At 42.3% G+C, this 16,211-nt stretch overlaps 1 protein-coding gene across 4 annotated transcripts in view; it reads right to left on the bottom strand.

Annotated features, from left to right (window-relative positions):
- Window positions 1-15,389, bottom strand: part of STAT4 (signal transducer and activator of transcription 4) — a 57,964-nt gene extending 42,575 nt beyond the window's left edge. For 2 of the 4 annotated variants that reach the window (XM_089519568.1, XM_089519567.1), the window contains exons 1-3: window positions 14,356-14,417; window positions 5,661-5,789; window positions 4,275-4,419 (exon numbers count right to left, since the gene is read on the bottom strand). In XM_089519568.1, coding sequence (XP_089375694.1) covers window positions 4,275-4,419; window positions 5,661-5,789; window positions 14,356-14,384 — 303 coding nt within the window. In that variant the 5' untranslated portion in view covers window positions 14,385-14,417. Of the gene's footprint in view, window positions 1-4,274; window positions 4,420-5,660; window positions 5,790-13,997; window positions 14,153-14,355; window positions 14,418-15,363 lie in introns of those variants that run through there. The other 2 variants (XM_089519570.1, XM_089519569.1) reach the window with 2 other exon arrangements.
- Window positions 15,390-16,211: the final 822 nt, after the last annotated feature.

Genomic DNA, 16,211 nt, shown 5'->3' with positions numbered 1-16,211 from the left:
CACATATATTCAGTAATCTTCATTACCATTTCTTCTGTTTCCCATTTATGGCTATTTCTTTTCTTATCATCTAACCAAAATGGTTATCTTTTTTCATTGTGGCAAGTAGAAATGTAAAGTCTTTGTCATCATCACATCTCCATAATTCAGTAAGTTTCACCTGTAAAGTTTGTCTTTTATGTAGTTCAGAACTACAGGGGCATGTATGTATATACAGTGCACTCGCGCCATGCGCAGATGCATTTTATACAGCTTCCAGCTTACGCAGAAGCTGCGCAGGGAAAAAAACAATGGCTCACATGCCCATGGCACGTGCGCACTGCGCCACCACATATACGCACCCCATTATCTCCTGTGGGGCTCGAGCATAGGTGGATTTTCCCTTACGCGGGAGGATCCTGAATGGATCCTCCACATAAGGAGAGGGCCCACTGTATGTACCTTCAAGTTGCCTGTTGACTTTTGGTGACCCCATGAATTTCATAGCGTTTTCTTAGCCAAGGCATACTCAGAGGTGGTTTTGCCTTGAGATGTGAAGGCCTGGAAAAAATTTGGGAAAAAAAGTTTTTTCTCATTTTGTTCCTGAATCACACTAAAATAAAATATTCCATAATTTATTTTCTTCCTTTCTTTCAATTTTTCCCCATTCCCTTCCCCCTTCTTTTCAGGCCTTAACATCTCTAGTTTTGCCAGTCCCTTCCTCTGAAATATAGCTGACAGCACCTGGTACTGACTGGAAGTCTCCCATCCAAGCACTAACCAGGGCTGTCCTTGCTTTGCTTCCAAGATCAGACACGATCTGATGTCTTTAGGGTATTTATGCCAGAAAAGAAAGAAGAGACAAATACAAAGGTAGAGTGACACCTTTCCTCAGTTGTAGAGACACATGTCTCAGTTCATTTCTACAAGTATAGCTAGTTGGAAAACCACAGTGGACAGGATCCATGTCCCAGAATTATTGTGTTAAATAGGGATTTGAGTAAGTATTGCATGATTTTGTTTATTGTGAATTCACACAAGTGCAATTGCAGTTCAAATGCAATTATGATTTGTACATGATTTCACTATACATTTAATAGTGCGAATGCCAGCTACAGGCCAAGTGTGCACAAGTTATATGGATTATCCACTGGATAACTTAACATCATCAAACTTTATTTTAACTGAATCTATACTGTTCTATCTGCTTCTCACTGATTTTACTTATAGAAAATATCATGGAACTAGTTCAGGATCAGCCCTATAGTGACACAATGTGCACTGAGCAGGCTGCCACTGCTTTTCAGGGATAGAAAATTTTTATTTTCATTTTGAACTTACTTCCTACCCTTTTAAATAGCATTGCTGCTGTCACCAACATAAAACACCTCTTTCAAAATGGTGCTTTTTGTAATATATGAAAAATCCCTACTCCTTTTTGCTACTTAGGATGCATCCGCATTTAATAAATAATCCAGTTTGACACTACTTTAACTGCCAAGGCTTGATGCTATGGAATTTGGGGATCCGTAGTTTTGTGAGACAGTTAGCTTTCTCTGTCAGAAGGTTCTGGTGCCACAGCAAACTACAGTTCCCAGAATTCCATAGCACTGAGCCAGGAGGGCAAATGTTGTCCCCATCTGCAAAAAGGAGGATAAAAGAGGATCCCAACAATTCGTCCAGTTAGTCTGACGTCAATACCAGGAAAGATTCTAGAGCAGATCATTAAATAGAGAGTCTTTGAATATCTAGAAGGCAATTCCATAATCACAAAAAGTCAACATGGGTTTCAGAGAAACAAGTCATGCCAGACAAATCTAATCTCTCTTTTTTTTTTTTTGGATAAAATTATCAGCTTAGTAGATGAAGGAAATACTGTAGTGATTTCAGTAAGGCCTTTGACAGGGTTCCCATGACATTCTTGCAAACAAGCTTGTAAAATGTGGGCTAGATAAAGTAACTGTTACATGGATTTGTAATTGGTTGACCGGCCGAACCCAAAGGGTGCTCAACAATGGCTCCTTTTTATCCTGGAGAGAAGTGACCAGTGGGGTCTCACAGGGCAGACAGAGCCCTGGGCCCAGTGCTATTCAACATCTTTATCAATGACTTGGATGACAGAATTGGGGGCGTATTTATCAAATTTGCAGATGACACCAAATTAGGAGGAATAGTTAATCCTTCAGAGGAGAGGATCGACATTCAAAATGATCTGAATAGACTAGAAAGCTGGGCCAAAGCTAACAAAACGAATTTCAACACGGAGAAATGTAAGGTACTGCACTTAGGGTGGAAAAATGAAATGAACAAATATAGGATGGGTGACAGCTGGCTGAACAAGACTACCTGTGAAAGGGATCTGGGAGTCCAAGTAGACCACAAGTTGAACATGAGTCAACAGTGCGATGCGGCAGTCAACAAGGCCAAGGCGATTTTAGGCTGCATCAACAGAAGTATAGTGATCTATCAACAGAAGTATAGATCAAGGGAAGTAATAGTGCCACTATATTCTGCTCTAGTCAGGCCCCACCTAGAATATTGTGTCCAGTTCTGGGCACCACAATTTAAAAAGGATGTTGAGAAACTGGAGCATGTCCAAAGGAGGGTAACTAAAATGGTGAAGGGTCTGGAAACTATGCCCTGTGAGGAATGACTTAGGGAGCTGGGGATGTTTAGCCTGGAAAAGAGAAGGTTAAGAGATGATATGATAGCCCTGTTTAAATATTTGAAGGGATGTCATATTGAGGAGGGAGCTAACTTGTTTTCTGCTGCTCCAGAGACTAGGACCTGGAGCAATGGATGCAAGCTACAGGAAAAGAGATTCCACCTCAACATTAGGAGGAACTTCTTGACAGTAAGGACTGTTCGACAGTGGAACACACTTCATCGGAGTGGTGGAGTCTCCTTCCTTGGAGGTCTTTAAACAGAGGCTGGATGGTCATCTGTCGGGTATGCTTTGATTTAGATTTCCTGCATGGCAGGGAGTTGGACTGGATGGCCCTTGCAGTCTCTTCCAACTCTATGATTCTATGGCAGTTACAGTGGTGTCAAACTGGACTGTTTCTGCAGCATGGATGCAGCTTTAGAGGAAACATGCCTGTGGGTTGCAATTGGGAAATCTACCACTGTTAGTGTAGATGGCAGCGAGGGGAATGCTTCACAATATTAAAAAGAAGAGATTTTGGCAGATTTTTAGCTGTAGGTGTTTATGCAGTGAGGCTGACTTTTGGTTCATCTCTTTCTCAAAATTTACTCTTCTGTACCATACCCTTCAACATTTCATAATTGAAAAATGGGACATGTGTGGCCAAGTAATATCAGAGTGTGGTCAAGATGGTAAAAAGTATTAGTGAGGCAGAACACACAACCTAGGCGTAGCTGCAGCCATTTGCTTTTGCCTGAGCATACTGGGAAGTGCAAAATTCCTTTTCTCTTCTTCTTCTCTTTGCTGAGTTAACTAATCAAGAACTACTTTGTCTGAGCTCCGTTTTCAGTAACTGAGGCAAGCTGAGTACAAAGGGGTAAAGTGGGAGGAAGAGGCAGAAACTGGGACATTTTAAAAGCAGTTTAAAAAGCTGGTCAAGAGAGGACTTAATCAGGACTGCGCCTGCCAAACTGGGAGAGTTGGAGGATGTGCTTAAGTGATATTGATTAAGTGTGCCTTAGTTTATATACCATCTTCAGCTGGTACCTGTTGTCTGGTTTCAACATTTGCTGGTATAACCTTAATTTGGGGCTAGAATAAAGCTCCATCTCAGGTGGCAAAATGTTTCCAGCCAGCTTTAAGTTGGTTTGATGGTAAAGTGATGAAAAAATCTCTTCAGATCAAGATATCATTAGCGAGACTGCTTGTCGGTATTTAGCGATTATCTTAATCTAGGTCAGCTAGAGGAAGTGCATTAAGAACTTCTCTCACACAGTTGTAGTATTACATTTAAGCCACAAGTGTAAATTGCTTTCCCTACGTTACCCACCCACTTCCTGAAGAGCGCTAGTATAGATGTTTGCTAACATAATGCTCTCAAATAATAAGAAATGCATCACAACAACAAATAGCATGACAGAAGCTATGCTAAGAAGTACTAGTCCCACAATCTGGTCATAAGGACAAACAAGGAATGAGAAGAGGGCCTGCAGTGAGCAAATACTTAAGATTAATACATCTATCTACTCCTTTCAGTGTGGTTTGTGTAGCTGCACCTTAAACCATGCAACAAGTTTATAGTTGGAGAAACAGAAGGGATTCCTCCTATGTGAGTACACCTTAAACTGAAGCAGGCAATAAATACTCTCACCTGAAGCATCTTCTTGATTCTCTTTAGGTTATGTACCAAGAGGAGATTCTTCTCTTGGGAAACACGGTCTAAATGGTCATCCAGCTTTATTAGTAAGTTCTGTAGGAGGATGGCAGCCATCGGATCATTGTTATATGCAGAGTCCCTGTTTAACACAATACGTATAAGAGCAAGTCACATGCATGGAAAAAACATGGGACAGGGAGGACAGCTTAAAGTTTTCAAAATAACATCTTCAGGATAAATACTTCATTTTAGATGGGTGGCCTGAAAAAGACCAGTTTTTGCGAATTCTGCTTTGTGTTAAGGCTGCAATAATAAAACAGGATTATTTCTGCAGTGTGTTTTGGACTTAAGGTGTACAAGAGAGGCCCTTTCGAAAACTTCCTTACCTCCTTGTCAGGCATTCAGGAAAGAGCTTTCTCCTGTGACCCTACCAAACTCTGGAACACAGTCTCTCTGAGATTATGAATGGTCTCCATACTCAATGGGTGTTAAGATACTTTATTTTTAATTTGTCTTTTAAATGTTTTAATTTTTTTTAATATTTCACTATGTTTTTTTAAATTTGATTGCTGTTTTATTTTCTGTATTGTTTGCATATCACCTTGTTTGGTTTCAGATAGGTAGCAATACCTTAAATAAAATAAACATGTTTAATTTTGTTGTTGCTAGGAACTTTCAAGTTGATTTTGATTTATGGTGACCCCTATGTTAGTTTTTTTAATAAGATACTTTCAGAGGAGGTTTTTTTTTTCCATTGCCTTCCTCTGAGGTTGAAAGAGTATCACTGTCCCAAGGTCACTCAGTAGGTTTCCATGACTGAGCAGGGATTCAAACCTACGTCTCCCAGAGAAGTAGCCCCAGACTAAGAGCACTATGCCACTGACTCTAACTCCAATTCTTAGCTGCAACTAGAGTAGATCTGTTGGATTTTATACAAGAGTGGATCTTCTGGAACTTACATAGTACTGACTTATCAAGTTTCCACTGATTAAGTAGTTTTAATTTTAGATTAAAGCAACAATTGGATTAAGGACCTGGTCTTGTTTTTCCCAGTATATATTTTCAAATTCTTTTGGGCAGATTAGGATTACTAAACAAAAAATTAAGTAAAATTATAGTGCTGGTGCTAACTATATGTTTGTTTGTTCTGTTGTGCAGGAATTGGGCTATTTGTCCAATATCAAAGGTAGTAGTGTGGGTGGCATATAGGGGCATATATATGACAAAAACTTACATTAAAAAATATTTATTTGAATAATAAAAGAAGCTTTCTTCCTAGTAAGCAATATCTGCGCAAAAGCAATAACTTAGTTTTTCCATGATCTGCTTGCACATCAGCATCCTAAAATTTTAACACATAGAAAAAAAAGAAAGGATTACCAGTCTTGTTTTTCGATCCATTGTGCTAATAGGTGTCGAACTTCCATGGGAAATTTATCATCATAAATTAGATCTATCTGCTCCAAAAATTTTGTTTCCAACTGCTGGACTTGATTCCACTGAGACATACTAAAAAGACAAAAACCTGTTTCAGTGATATAATAAATCTTATCACATAGAATATTTGACATTTACTCTCTTTAAGCATCCAAACTGCACTTACTGGTTCAGTGAAGAATAATATTTTGTAAAAATCTACACATTTATATAATTCAACCTGAAAATGTTCTCTCCAGGTTTTACTTTTAATTTGGAAATACACATTTTCAGAGTTGACAGTGTTCTTTATTTTGAACCTGGGATATCCAGATCAAAGTATAAAGAATTTCTTAGGATCCCCAAAGCAGGAGACCACTGAATGTTGTAGTCCAAAACAATTAGTTCTTTGAGCTGTGTCCTAGATAGCACTTTCACAGACTTTATAGATGTATTTGACATTGTGAGAACAATAGACATAATTCAGTGTAGTTTCTGAGAGAAATGGTGTGAATCCTTTGTCTTTGTTCAATCGTGCTAAACCATTTAGTGTATAGTGTTCAAATCATTTTACAATTTATTGTGTAGTTGTTCAAAAGCACTCTCTTTTGCTATATTGGGAGCCCATGCACTGCCTTAGAGTTCTCTGTTTTACCTCCTTTTCTCTTAAAGTAGAAGCAATTCAATCTTTTCCATAACATATTTGTTATGCATAGAGATGTGAAGGCCATGGAAAATTTATGCATCAACAGAATGCTGAATTGTCTCCGCTGGTTCCTTAGAAATACTGCAGACATAATTGAGGTATTTATGGAGATTGATATTCAATTTTCAAAGGCATGGCAACTTCCAATCTATTGAAAGCACCAGTGTTCATTCCACAAGCTCACTAGTTCTTCTTTATCAAAGAATGCATCTTATTATAGGTTTTGGAAATAACAGGTATTTGGTCCAAAACACACTGCAGAAATAATTCAATGTGGATCGCTTTAACTACCCTGGCTCAATACTAGGGAATTTTGGGAACTGTAGTTTTGTGAGACATTTAGCCTTCTCTGTCAGAGAGAGTGAGTTCTGGTGCCACAATAAATTACAGTTCCCAGGATTCCCTAGCACTGAGCCAGGGCAATTAAAGCAGTCTCAGACTGAGTTATTTCTGTAGTTTGTTTTGGACCAGAGATACATAAGTAACTCACGTTTGCATGCTTTTAATTGTATTGGGTTTTTTTAATTATAAGCCACTTTGCGTTCCAATTTTGGGGAAAAACATGGTACAACAACGATAACAACTCATAAAAATTCACATATGAAGCTTTTTTAAACACCCCCACACCAAGAGCTGATGATACAACTGAATCACGAGATTTGTTAATCATCTATGAATTGTTAAATGTTGCAGTTACTTGTTTTTATCATCCCATTGTGCTGTGCTCCCCCTTGTCTACATGTTTGTGTACAGCATGATTTTCCTTATGATGTTGCACTGTGTATTTCTTCACCTGACACTACATCATTGATTTCTACAGGTGGGAACAGAGAAATGTGCAGTGAGCTCAAAGCAAAAGTAAACTGAAGAGGATGCAGAGCTGCTTGCCCTTCCAGTATGTGATTCTGCCTGTTCTTCCACTCAAAAATGGCATTTGGTTTTCCCACCACTCATTACAGCAACGTGTTTACCATTTTATAAAAACAGATTCTCCCTTCTACACTGATATCTCCTAAAACTATTGATCAAAAGGCACTGCACAGTTATTCTTTTTTTCTCATGGAACATTGACAATTTAGGATATGCAGATGACACAGTATCAGAAAACCAATGCATGTTTGTGGAAGTTAGACAGTAAAGAAAGCTATAGGAAGAAAATGAACACATCTGAAAGGTGAGGATGGAGAAGAGCTCTATGGATACTGTGAACTGCTAAAAAAGACAAAAGAATGAGTCTTAGCATAAATTAAGCCTGAACTCTCACTAGGAATGAAGATAACTAAACGGAGACTGTCCTGTTTTGGACACATCATAAGACATGACTCACTAGAAACAATGATAATGTTTGGGAAGGTACAAGGCAATAGGACAAGAGGAAGACTGCATTCCAGATGGATAGATTTGGTCAGAGAAGCCCTGAATCTGCAAGGCCTGAGCAGGGCTGTTGATGACCTGAGCAGAGCTCTTGTAGGTGTCTCATTCATAGGGGTCGCCATATGTTGAAGTCAACATGATAGCAAATAACAACAACATATCAGTATGGAACTTAAATACAATCCTCTGAACCAGGTCAGTGTGACAACTGTAGACACTGAGGGGGCTGCTAACACACTGTGTCCAATACCGCAAAAACTTTCCCTTAAATATAGTGTTGACCTATGTATGAGGTTCTGCACATTTGGCAGATTCTTGTTGTTGTGTGCTTTCAAGTCATTTCTGGCTTATAGTACCCCGGCCTAAGGCAAACTTATCATGTGATTTTCTTAGCAAGATTTGTTCAGAGGAGGTTTGCCATTGATTTCCCCTGAGGCTGAGAGCATGCGACTTTCCAAAGTCACCCAATGGGTTTCGTGGCTGAGTTGGGATTCAAACCTTGGTCTCCAGAATCAAAGTCCAACACTCAAACCATTATGCCTCACTGGATAGAAGTACATCAGTAGAAACTTTCTCCATTCCTGATTTCCCTGCCCTGCACCTAATGCATTTGATCTTTTACACAACTCACAGAGCTATTGCTCATGAAAATAACACAAACACACAGACAAGCTAGATAGCAGGGCCTCTGAGAAAAACTTTACAAGGCTGAATAAGGCTGCTTTCAGGCCTCAGGTGTGTGGGGGCTCATTTCAAAAGTTAGTCTATTCTTCTCAAAACCATATTGTTGCAATGAAGACAATAGTAAAACATGAAATTGTAAAGGTGCGATTTTTCTTCTTTGTAAAAAATACGACAAAGTCCTTTGCTGCAATTTCTGGCACCCGGATTTGTGAGGGTACATGCTAAATGGGTGGTTTTAAAAAATGAATTTGTCAAATTTGGACTTGAAAGACATAATAAATATATGTTATATAATGGAACGCTGGCCTCCTGGTTAAGATGTTAATATGACTGATGATCAACAACCAGAATTCAGAAGTCTAAGTGAATACACCCCATTTCACAGGATACAATGATCCATGCATTTCATAGGAAAAATAGGTCCTAGTAAAAAGAAAAACCTAAATAACTATATGTTTGCTAACTTTTGTAAAATAATGAAATGGAAGGGGGCTGTGAGATGGTTGTTGCTGGGTTTTTGTTGTTGTTGTTGTTTTAGGAGGCCTTTAGAAATTAATTTCCCCCTTTCCTTTGGCTCTCCAGGCCCCAGACCAATGTACCAGCTCAACCCCATTCTCACTATACATGCAAACAAGGTGCCCAACATTTGTTAATGAAAATTAAGACAGGTGTGCAGAGAACTGCAGGCTACAGCTAATTCAGGAAGTAAATCCTACTGAACACATTAGCACTTGTTTTTAAACATCTTTAGAATAATAGAATCCTAGAGTTGGAAAAGACCCAAAGGGTCATCTAGTCCATCCCCATTCTGCCATGCAGGGATACACAATCAAAGTTATCAAGGTATGTAGAGACACTGCTCAGAGAACTCAGAAGTTTCCACTGTTATCTCATGTTGTTTGGGTCAGCCTGATACAGATACATTGCCATAATATATTGATTTATTGCCCCTTTGGCCAACTGGATTGCCTTGGCTTCATGCTTAGATTTATTCTGCCTTGTTGAGTCTCTCTGGAAAAACACAGTGAAACTCACTAGGTGTATCCACACGGCACAGTTATAGTAATTCAATTTCCCTTTAACTGCTGTCGCCCCATACTTTGGAAATCTGGGATTAGTCTGATGAAGGACTTAGAATTCTTTAGTGCGCTCCCTTGAACTACAGTAAGAGAACCTTCTAGTAGAAACATCTAAGTATCTCACAACACTGCAAACCCCAGGACCCCATAAGATGCAACCAGGACTGTTAAAAGTGGTAAGAAACTGATGTAATTATGTAGTGTGATACTGCCTGACAAATGACACATTGCCATTCACAGGGGTGCATCTACACTGTAGTCATAATGCAGTTTGACACCACTAAGTGCTGTAGCTCTGTCTCATGGAAGAAGAAACTATGGAGGGATACAGACGGGCAGGGGAAGACGTCTTGGAGGTGTATTCTGCTGAATACGGAGCCTTCAGACCGCCCGCCCCGGGGGCGTGGCTCAGGAGATGGGGCTTCCACATGGGGGGCAGTGAAGACGCCTCACCTGGGGCCGTTTCTGACCCACAGTTTCCAAACCGCCACCTCGGAGGACGCTGAAAAGAGAGAGGCAGCTTCTGCACGGGCGGCCAAAAACGGGGCTTTTTTTTTCTTTTGCCGGCTGGCGGATGCGCAGCTGCGGCGCTCAGCAGCAGTGGCAGAAAGCTTATGTGCACATTTAAAGCGCCCAAGCCCCTTTAAAACTTTTTCCCTCGCCCTGCCCAAGAACAATAGTGGTCTCCTGCCAGCTGCTGATCAGCTGGTGTTGGCATCCTTGTCCGCTTGCACGTTGCCAATGTCACCAGCATCATGGATGCCTCCTCTCCTTTGGTCCCCGCGCTCTTGCTGAATCTGCAATGCACAGCCACAGCTGTCGCCGCTGCCACCGCTGTCCCCCTGCCATCCCCCATCACCTCCCTTGTACATATGTAAATATTTAAAGTTTTAGGGGTTTTTATTGTTAGGTGAAAATGGCACAGGAATGTGTGTAGGGGTTCACTTTAAATTCCAAACTTTCCCCGATTCTAGCAGCGCATGCGTACATGTTGCTCTAGGGTTAGGGTTAGGGTTAGGGTTACGAGTCTTAAAATGCGCTGCAGCTGTGCTGCAGCTTCCACACCTGCATGGCAGCTGACACTGCAATTAAAGCCTGACTGCAAACTGCGCATGTTCCAGGACCCCGACTCATTATGTGACGCAGGAGACACGGAGCTTTTAAATGGGCAACTTAAATTAGCAGCGTAACAATTCTGGCGTACCGGTGCAGCAGCTTACAGACGGAGCTGCGCAGCTGCGCATCATACAGAAAAGAAGCGGGGAAAAGCAGCACCTTTTTAATGCCGCTTCTTTCCGCTTGGGGCGTGCGGGCGGCGTGTTCATGGCGGCATTCAGGTAAGGGCCGTCTGAAGGCTCTACCTTCATGACGTCATGAACACACCCCTTTTTGCCCGTCTGTAACCCGCCTATACTTGCTATACTGAAGCTGTGTAATCTGAAAGGATATTTTAACCTGCGTTTTTACCTTCTTTTATTCTGTATCCCCTCTTTATCTATGTTGGACTATGACTCCAATACAGATTCTTTTTCTTCTATCCTATGGGATTTGTAGTTTTATGAGGTCCTTTGCCTTCTCTGACAAAGAATGCTGGCCCTCACAACACTACAAATCCCAGGATTCTGCAGAATGGAGCCATGGCAGTGAAAAGTGGTGTCAAACTGCATTGTTTCCACAATGTAGATGCACTAGAGAGAGCTGTGGCTACGAATTTGGAGACCAGGGTTCGATTCCTTGCTCAGCCATGAAACCCATTGGATGACCTTGGCCAAGTCACATACTCTCAGCCTCAGAGGAGGGGAATGGCAAACCTCCTCTGAACAAATCTTGCCAAGAAAACCCCTGTGATAGACTTGTTTTAGGGTTGGAAAAGGCCCCAAATGACTTGAAGATACACAATAGCAACAACACAGATGCACCAGAGGATGAAGAATGAACTTCATCCCAAGTAAAACTACTGTTGGGAAAGAAACTATGCAGTGTAGAAGGAAGTGGCAACTTATGGCTGTCCAGCTGTGGCTGAATTGCAGGCCCCAGCATCCCTCAACCTTGGCTTTAATGGCAAGGGTTGGGGGCAGCTGCACTCCAGACATAGTTGGAAATTCCCAAGGGCCACATCCTTGGCCTATTCGCCTGCATTAACTCCTTTGCTCTTGGTTGCTGGTCTGCCTGAGGCACTTTCCTTGAACCTAGGGATGCCATATCCCGCCTGCAGGTGGGACTGTCTGTTTTAGCGGTCCTGGCCCAGTCCCGGCCCGGTTACCGCGGATTCATGCCCTGGGCCAGGCGCGCTCATGTGACTGCTGTGAGCATGCGGCCGCTCATGCAGCCGGCAGCCTGACCGGCCAGCCAGCTAGCCAGCCAGCTCCTCCTCCTCCTCCTCCTCTGTGTGCTCCCACGGAGACCCCCCGCGGCCGCCACCTCTTTCTTTTCTGCGCAGCCACATCCTCCTCCTCCTACTACTCCTCCGTGCTGCCCGCCTACCTCCTTCTCCGCCTCCATCACACAACCGTGCTGCACGCAGCACTTGCTTCAGTTGCAGCCGGCACCACCTTGCGCTTACCCCACTTGCGCACCCGCATGCGGGGCTGTAAACAGAGTGTTCGTCCCCTGGCTTGAGGCTCGCTGGCCAATGGCAGCAGAGCAAGGGCAGGGCTGTTTCCAGCCCCAGCCCGCCATTGGCCAGCCTCAACGAGGAGACGGAGCCAAGGAGGAAGAGGAGGAGGAGTGAGCTTATTGGCCAGGGGGAGGTAAAAGTGCCCTTTCTTGGCGCATGGTGAAGAGGAGGAGGAGGGGGAAACAGGAGGAGGAAGAGGAAGAAGAGGAGGAAGAAGAAGAGGAGGAGGAGGAGGGGGGGTGCCCATTTTCAAAGGTTTCCCCTCCCCCCAAAGTGCACTTTCTGTGTATTTTTGGTGCTTTTAATGCTAACAGGTTTCCCTTTTAACAATGATAGTGATGATGATGATGATGATGATGATATAGATAACAGTCAGCTTCTGAGGCATGCACTCACTGTTTCTGAAGGGGAGAGAGTGTGAATTTCAAACATCTGAAATACGCAAGAAGCCATGTTAAATGAAGCCATATTCTATGCCCAAATGTGCTGTTGTGTGTGTTTTGGAATCAGGGGGGTGTTTGGCCAGAAAGGGAAGTACATTTCTGCCATCTGTCTTGGAATAATGCCAAAATGTCCTCCATTTTGAGCATGCCTAAGAAACATGCATTTATATTAACATTTATTTAAAAATTATCAATTTTTTGTGTGTCCTCCATTTAAAAAATGTGTCCTACATTTGTCCCGGTTTGGAGGTCCTGACTTATGGCAACCCTACTTGAACCCCATCCTAACTTGAAAAGCCTTTACTAGATCCGCACTACATAAATAATCCAGGTTGACAGTGCTTTAACTGCCCTGGCTCAACTATGGAATTCTGGGAATTGTAGTTTGTTGGGGTACCAGAACTCTCTGACAGAAAAACTTCAATGTCACCCAGAACTACAATCTCAAGAATTCCATAGCACCGAGCCATCACAATTAAAGCAGTTTTCAAATTGGATTGTTTTGGCAGTGCGGATGCACCCTCAGATACAGGGTGAGCAGATGTCCTGAGCAGAAAGGAGGACATGGCACTTCAGAATGGAAGACCTTAAAAAAAATGGAGGACATGACCCAATAAAAGCTCAAAATAGCAATGTAAATCTATGTTTCCGAGTCATACTCCCAATGGAGGACCTTCAAGAGAAATGGAGGACACGACTCAATAAAAGCTCAAAATCCTTAATACAAATATAAACTCATGCTTCTTAAAGCCAGGCTCCAAAGGGAGGACCTTGGAGTGAAATTGAGGACATGGCCCAATAAAAGCACATAACCCTTAAAATAAATAAAAATCCATGCTTCTTAAAGTCAGGCTCCAAATAGGGGACCTTTCAGGAAACATGGAGGGCACTGCCAAATAAAAGCTCAAAACCCTAATAATAATAATAATAATAATAATAATAATAACCTCCAAATAGAGGGCTTTCTAAGAAACATGGAGGGCACTGACAAATAAAAGCTCAAAATCCTAATAATAATAATAATACCTCCAAATGGAGGGCCTTCTAGGAAACATAGAGGACACTGCCAAACAGAAGCTCAAAACTCAAAATTTAATAACAATCTAACCTCCATATGGAGGACCTTGGAGAAAAAAATGGAGGGCAGGGCCCCATAAAACCCCCTGCACCCTGAAAACAAATATCTAAATCCATGCTTCTTAATGGAGGCTCTTTTGGAATCCCTCCTGGAGAGAAGGCTGGGATGGAGGACAGGTCCTGGCAAAGGAGGCGGCCCACTAGAGCCCCTGCTCAAAGAGCTCTGCTGCCCCCACAAACTGCAGCCTCCCCCAGGATTCCACAGCAGGGAGGGAAAGCTCCATTCTGCAGTGCAGGTGCAGCCTGAAGCCATGGACTCACCTGGGCAGGGAGAGGCTCTGCAGGAGGCCTTGGGGGATGATGGGCTCTGCTGGGGAAAGTGAGGGAGAGAAAGAGAAGCAAAGAGGGAAGGAGGGGAGCTCCCTCCAAGCCAAGCCTAGTCCTCTTCCTCTGAAGCAGCAGCAGAAGAAGCCTCAGCTTCTGGTGGTTTCTCTCTCTCTCTCTCTCTCTCTCTGTGGCCTTCTTTCCTCCTCTTCTCACACTTCTCCTCCCTCACTACTTCAGGCTTTTTCAAGTCCTTCCCCACACAGGGCCATAAAAAAGGGGTTTTCCTTTCAATGTTTATTCAGAGGGTTTATTTCCTTTACCATAGTAAAGGAAATACTTTACCTTTACTTACCAAAGTAAAGAAGCTGCATTGTCCAACATTCAAACCACTGCAGGAGGCTTGAAGGTGTGTGTGTGTGTAGACACATACACACACACTTCTAGTTGAACTTTCTGCAGTTGTAGCAAAGCAGATAAGTCCCTTCAAAACCACTAGTGCTCCTTTCTAGCATAGAAAGCCACTTCGGGTCTATCCTATCTGAACCAGACCTTGGGAAAGTTATCTTTTTAACTACAGTTCCCAGAATTCTTCAGTCAGCATAACAGCAATGCTGGCTGGGTGATTCTTGGAATTGTAGTTCAAACCAGTAACTTTTCCAAGTTCTCTGGAAACTCTTTCCATGCCAGCAGATCTCTAAATTAAGATTGGTGTCCAGCATGGTGCAGTGGTCTGAGCATTGGCTTATAACTCGAGACAAGAGTTGGAATGCCTGCAAAGGCATAGAAACCGAGTGGGTGACCATGAGCAAGTCACACTCTCTCAGCCTCAGAAGATGGCAATGGCAAACCCCCTCTGAGGAAACTTGCCAAGAAAATAGGTTTGTCTTAGGGTCATGATAAGAGCCCATTCACACTCAGAAATAACTGGGTGGGGAAACCGGGTTATTTCCATGATTTGCGATGATCGAATCTTCAGTGGCATTTTATCCTGATTCCTGTTCACACTGGCAACGGGATAAAATGCCATAGAGAGATTCGATCCTGGCAGGAGGAGGAAGAATGGAGGTGGCAGGATGCTCTGAATGGGATTGACTTTTGAGTTCCCATTGGCAGCTCCCAGAAAAAAAACAACCTTTTGAAAAGAACCACAGAAATCCCCATTTAAAAAAAAAACACCCAGGTTAAGGGGGATTTGCACCACCACCCTAATCCAGGTCAGAAAACACCGGTGCAAGTGTGAACGACCCCAATTTCAACTGGTTTGGAGCCCTATTTAAAATGTAGTGTGAATGGGGCCTAAGTTGAAAACGACTTGAAGGCACAAAACAGCAACCACAATTTAGGACAAATGATGATTAACCTGTTTTCTTCTTCATGGCAGGATTTCCCCAGAGATATATGTCTCAGCAATCAGACTTGCAAATTAACCCTGTGTTTATGTTCAAATGACCAACTATGAAACTAAACGTATTAAATGCAAGATATCGGTGTACTGTACTTTGACAAATTGTCTCTTCCCTGCTATGCTACATCACTTCTGCCCAGAGAAATGGTAGTAGTGCAGGAAGTGTGCCAGACGAGAGCAGGAACCATCCTTCCCATGATACACCCACAGTAAACGATACTAGGGAACATATAGACTGAACGCTCATATGAAAAAGCAGGGAAGTGAGACGTCACAGAGCAGAACTAGAGAGAGACGTGTGGCAGTAACAGTGAAATGATGACATCTCATCAAGGCCATGTTTGCTAGCTTGACTGCCTACAGATACTTACGTGAATCATTTGTGGAAAATCAAGAGAGTTGTGAAGAGAAAGAGAGAGTATCAACTTCCTTCCAGCTTATAAACACTTTTCTGCCTGAAAACAATTCTTCCTGACCACAAATAACTTAGCAAGTGACTCTTTCAAAGTCAGCTCTCAACACACAGGAATCCAATAGCATAAACGATGCTAGCAAAAATATTGGAGACAGCAGCCCCCGGTTTTTACCAGCAACACCAAAGTCTAAGTTCTGTTTTTTCAGGAAACCCATAAAAATACAATCTGAAATAATTGTTCATTAGAATACAGTTTCCATACCATGAAAATTTAAAAAGTTATTAAGCTCCTCCTGTCACATTCATACTTCTTTTCTCTCTCTCTCTCTCTCTCTCTCTCTTTTTGCCTTCCACGAAAGGAAACGTGTCTTATTTTTCCATATTTGTA

The sequence above is a fragment of the Sceloporus occidentalis genome, unplaced genomic scaffold (assembly GCF_023333645.1).
Source record: "Sceloporus occidentalis isolate IW3139 unplaced genomic scaffold, rSceOcc1.0.p SCAF_4, whole genome shotgun sequence".
In the NCBI taxonomy this organism is placed as follows: Eukaryota; Metazoa; Chordata; class Lepidosauria; order Squamata; family Phrynosomatidae; genus Sceloporus; species Sceloporus occidentalis.
The sequence above is the reverse complement of the archived record's forward strand: the minus strand, read 5'-3'. Positions and strand labels throughout refer to the sequence as shown.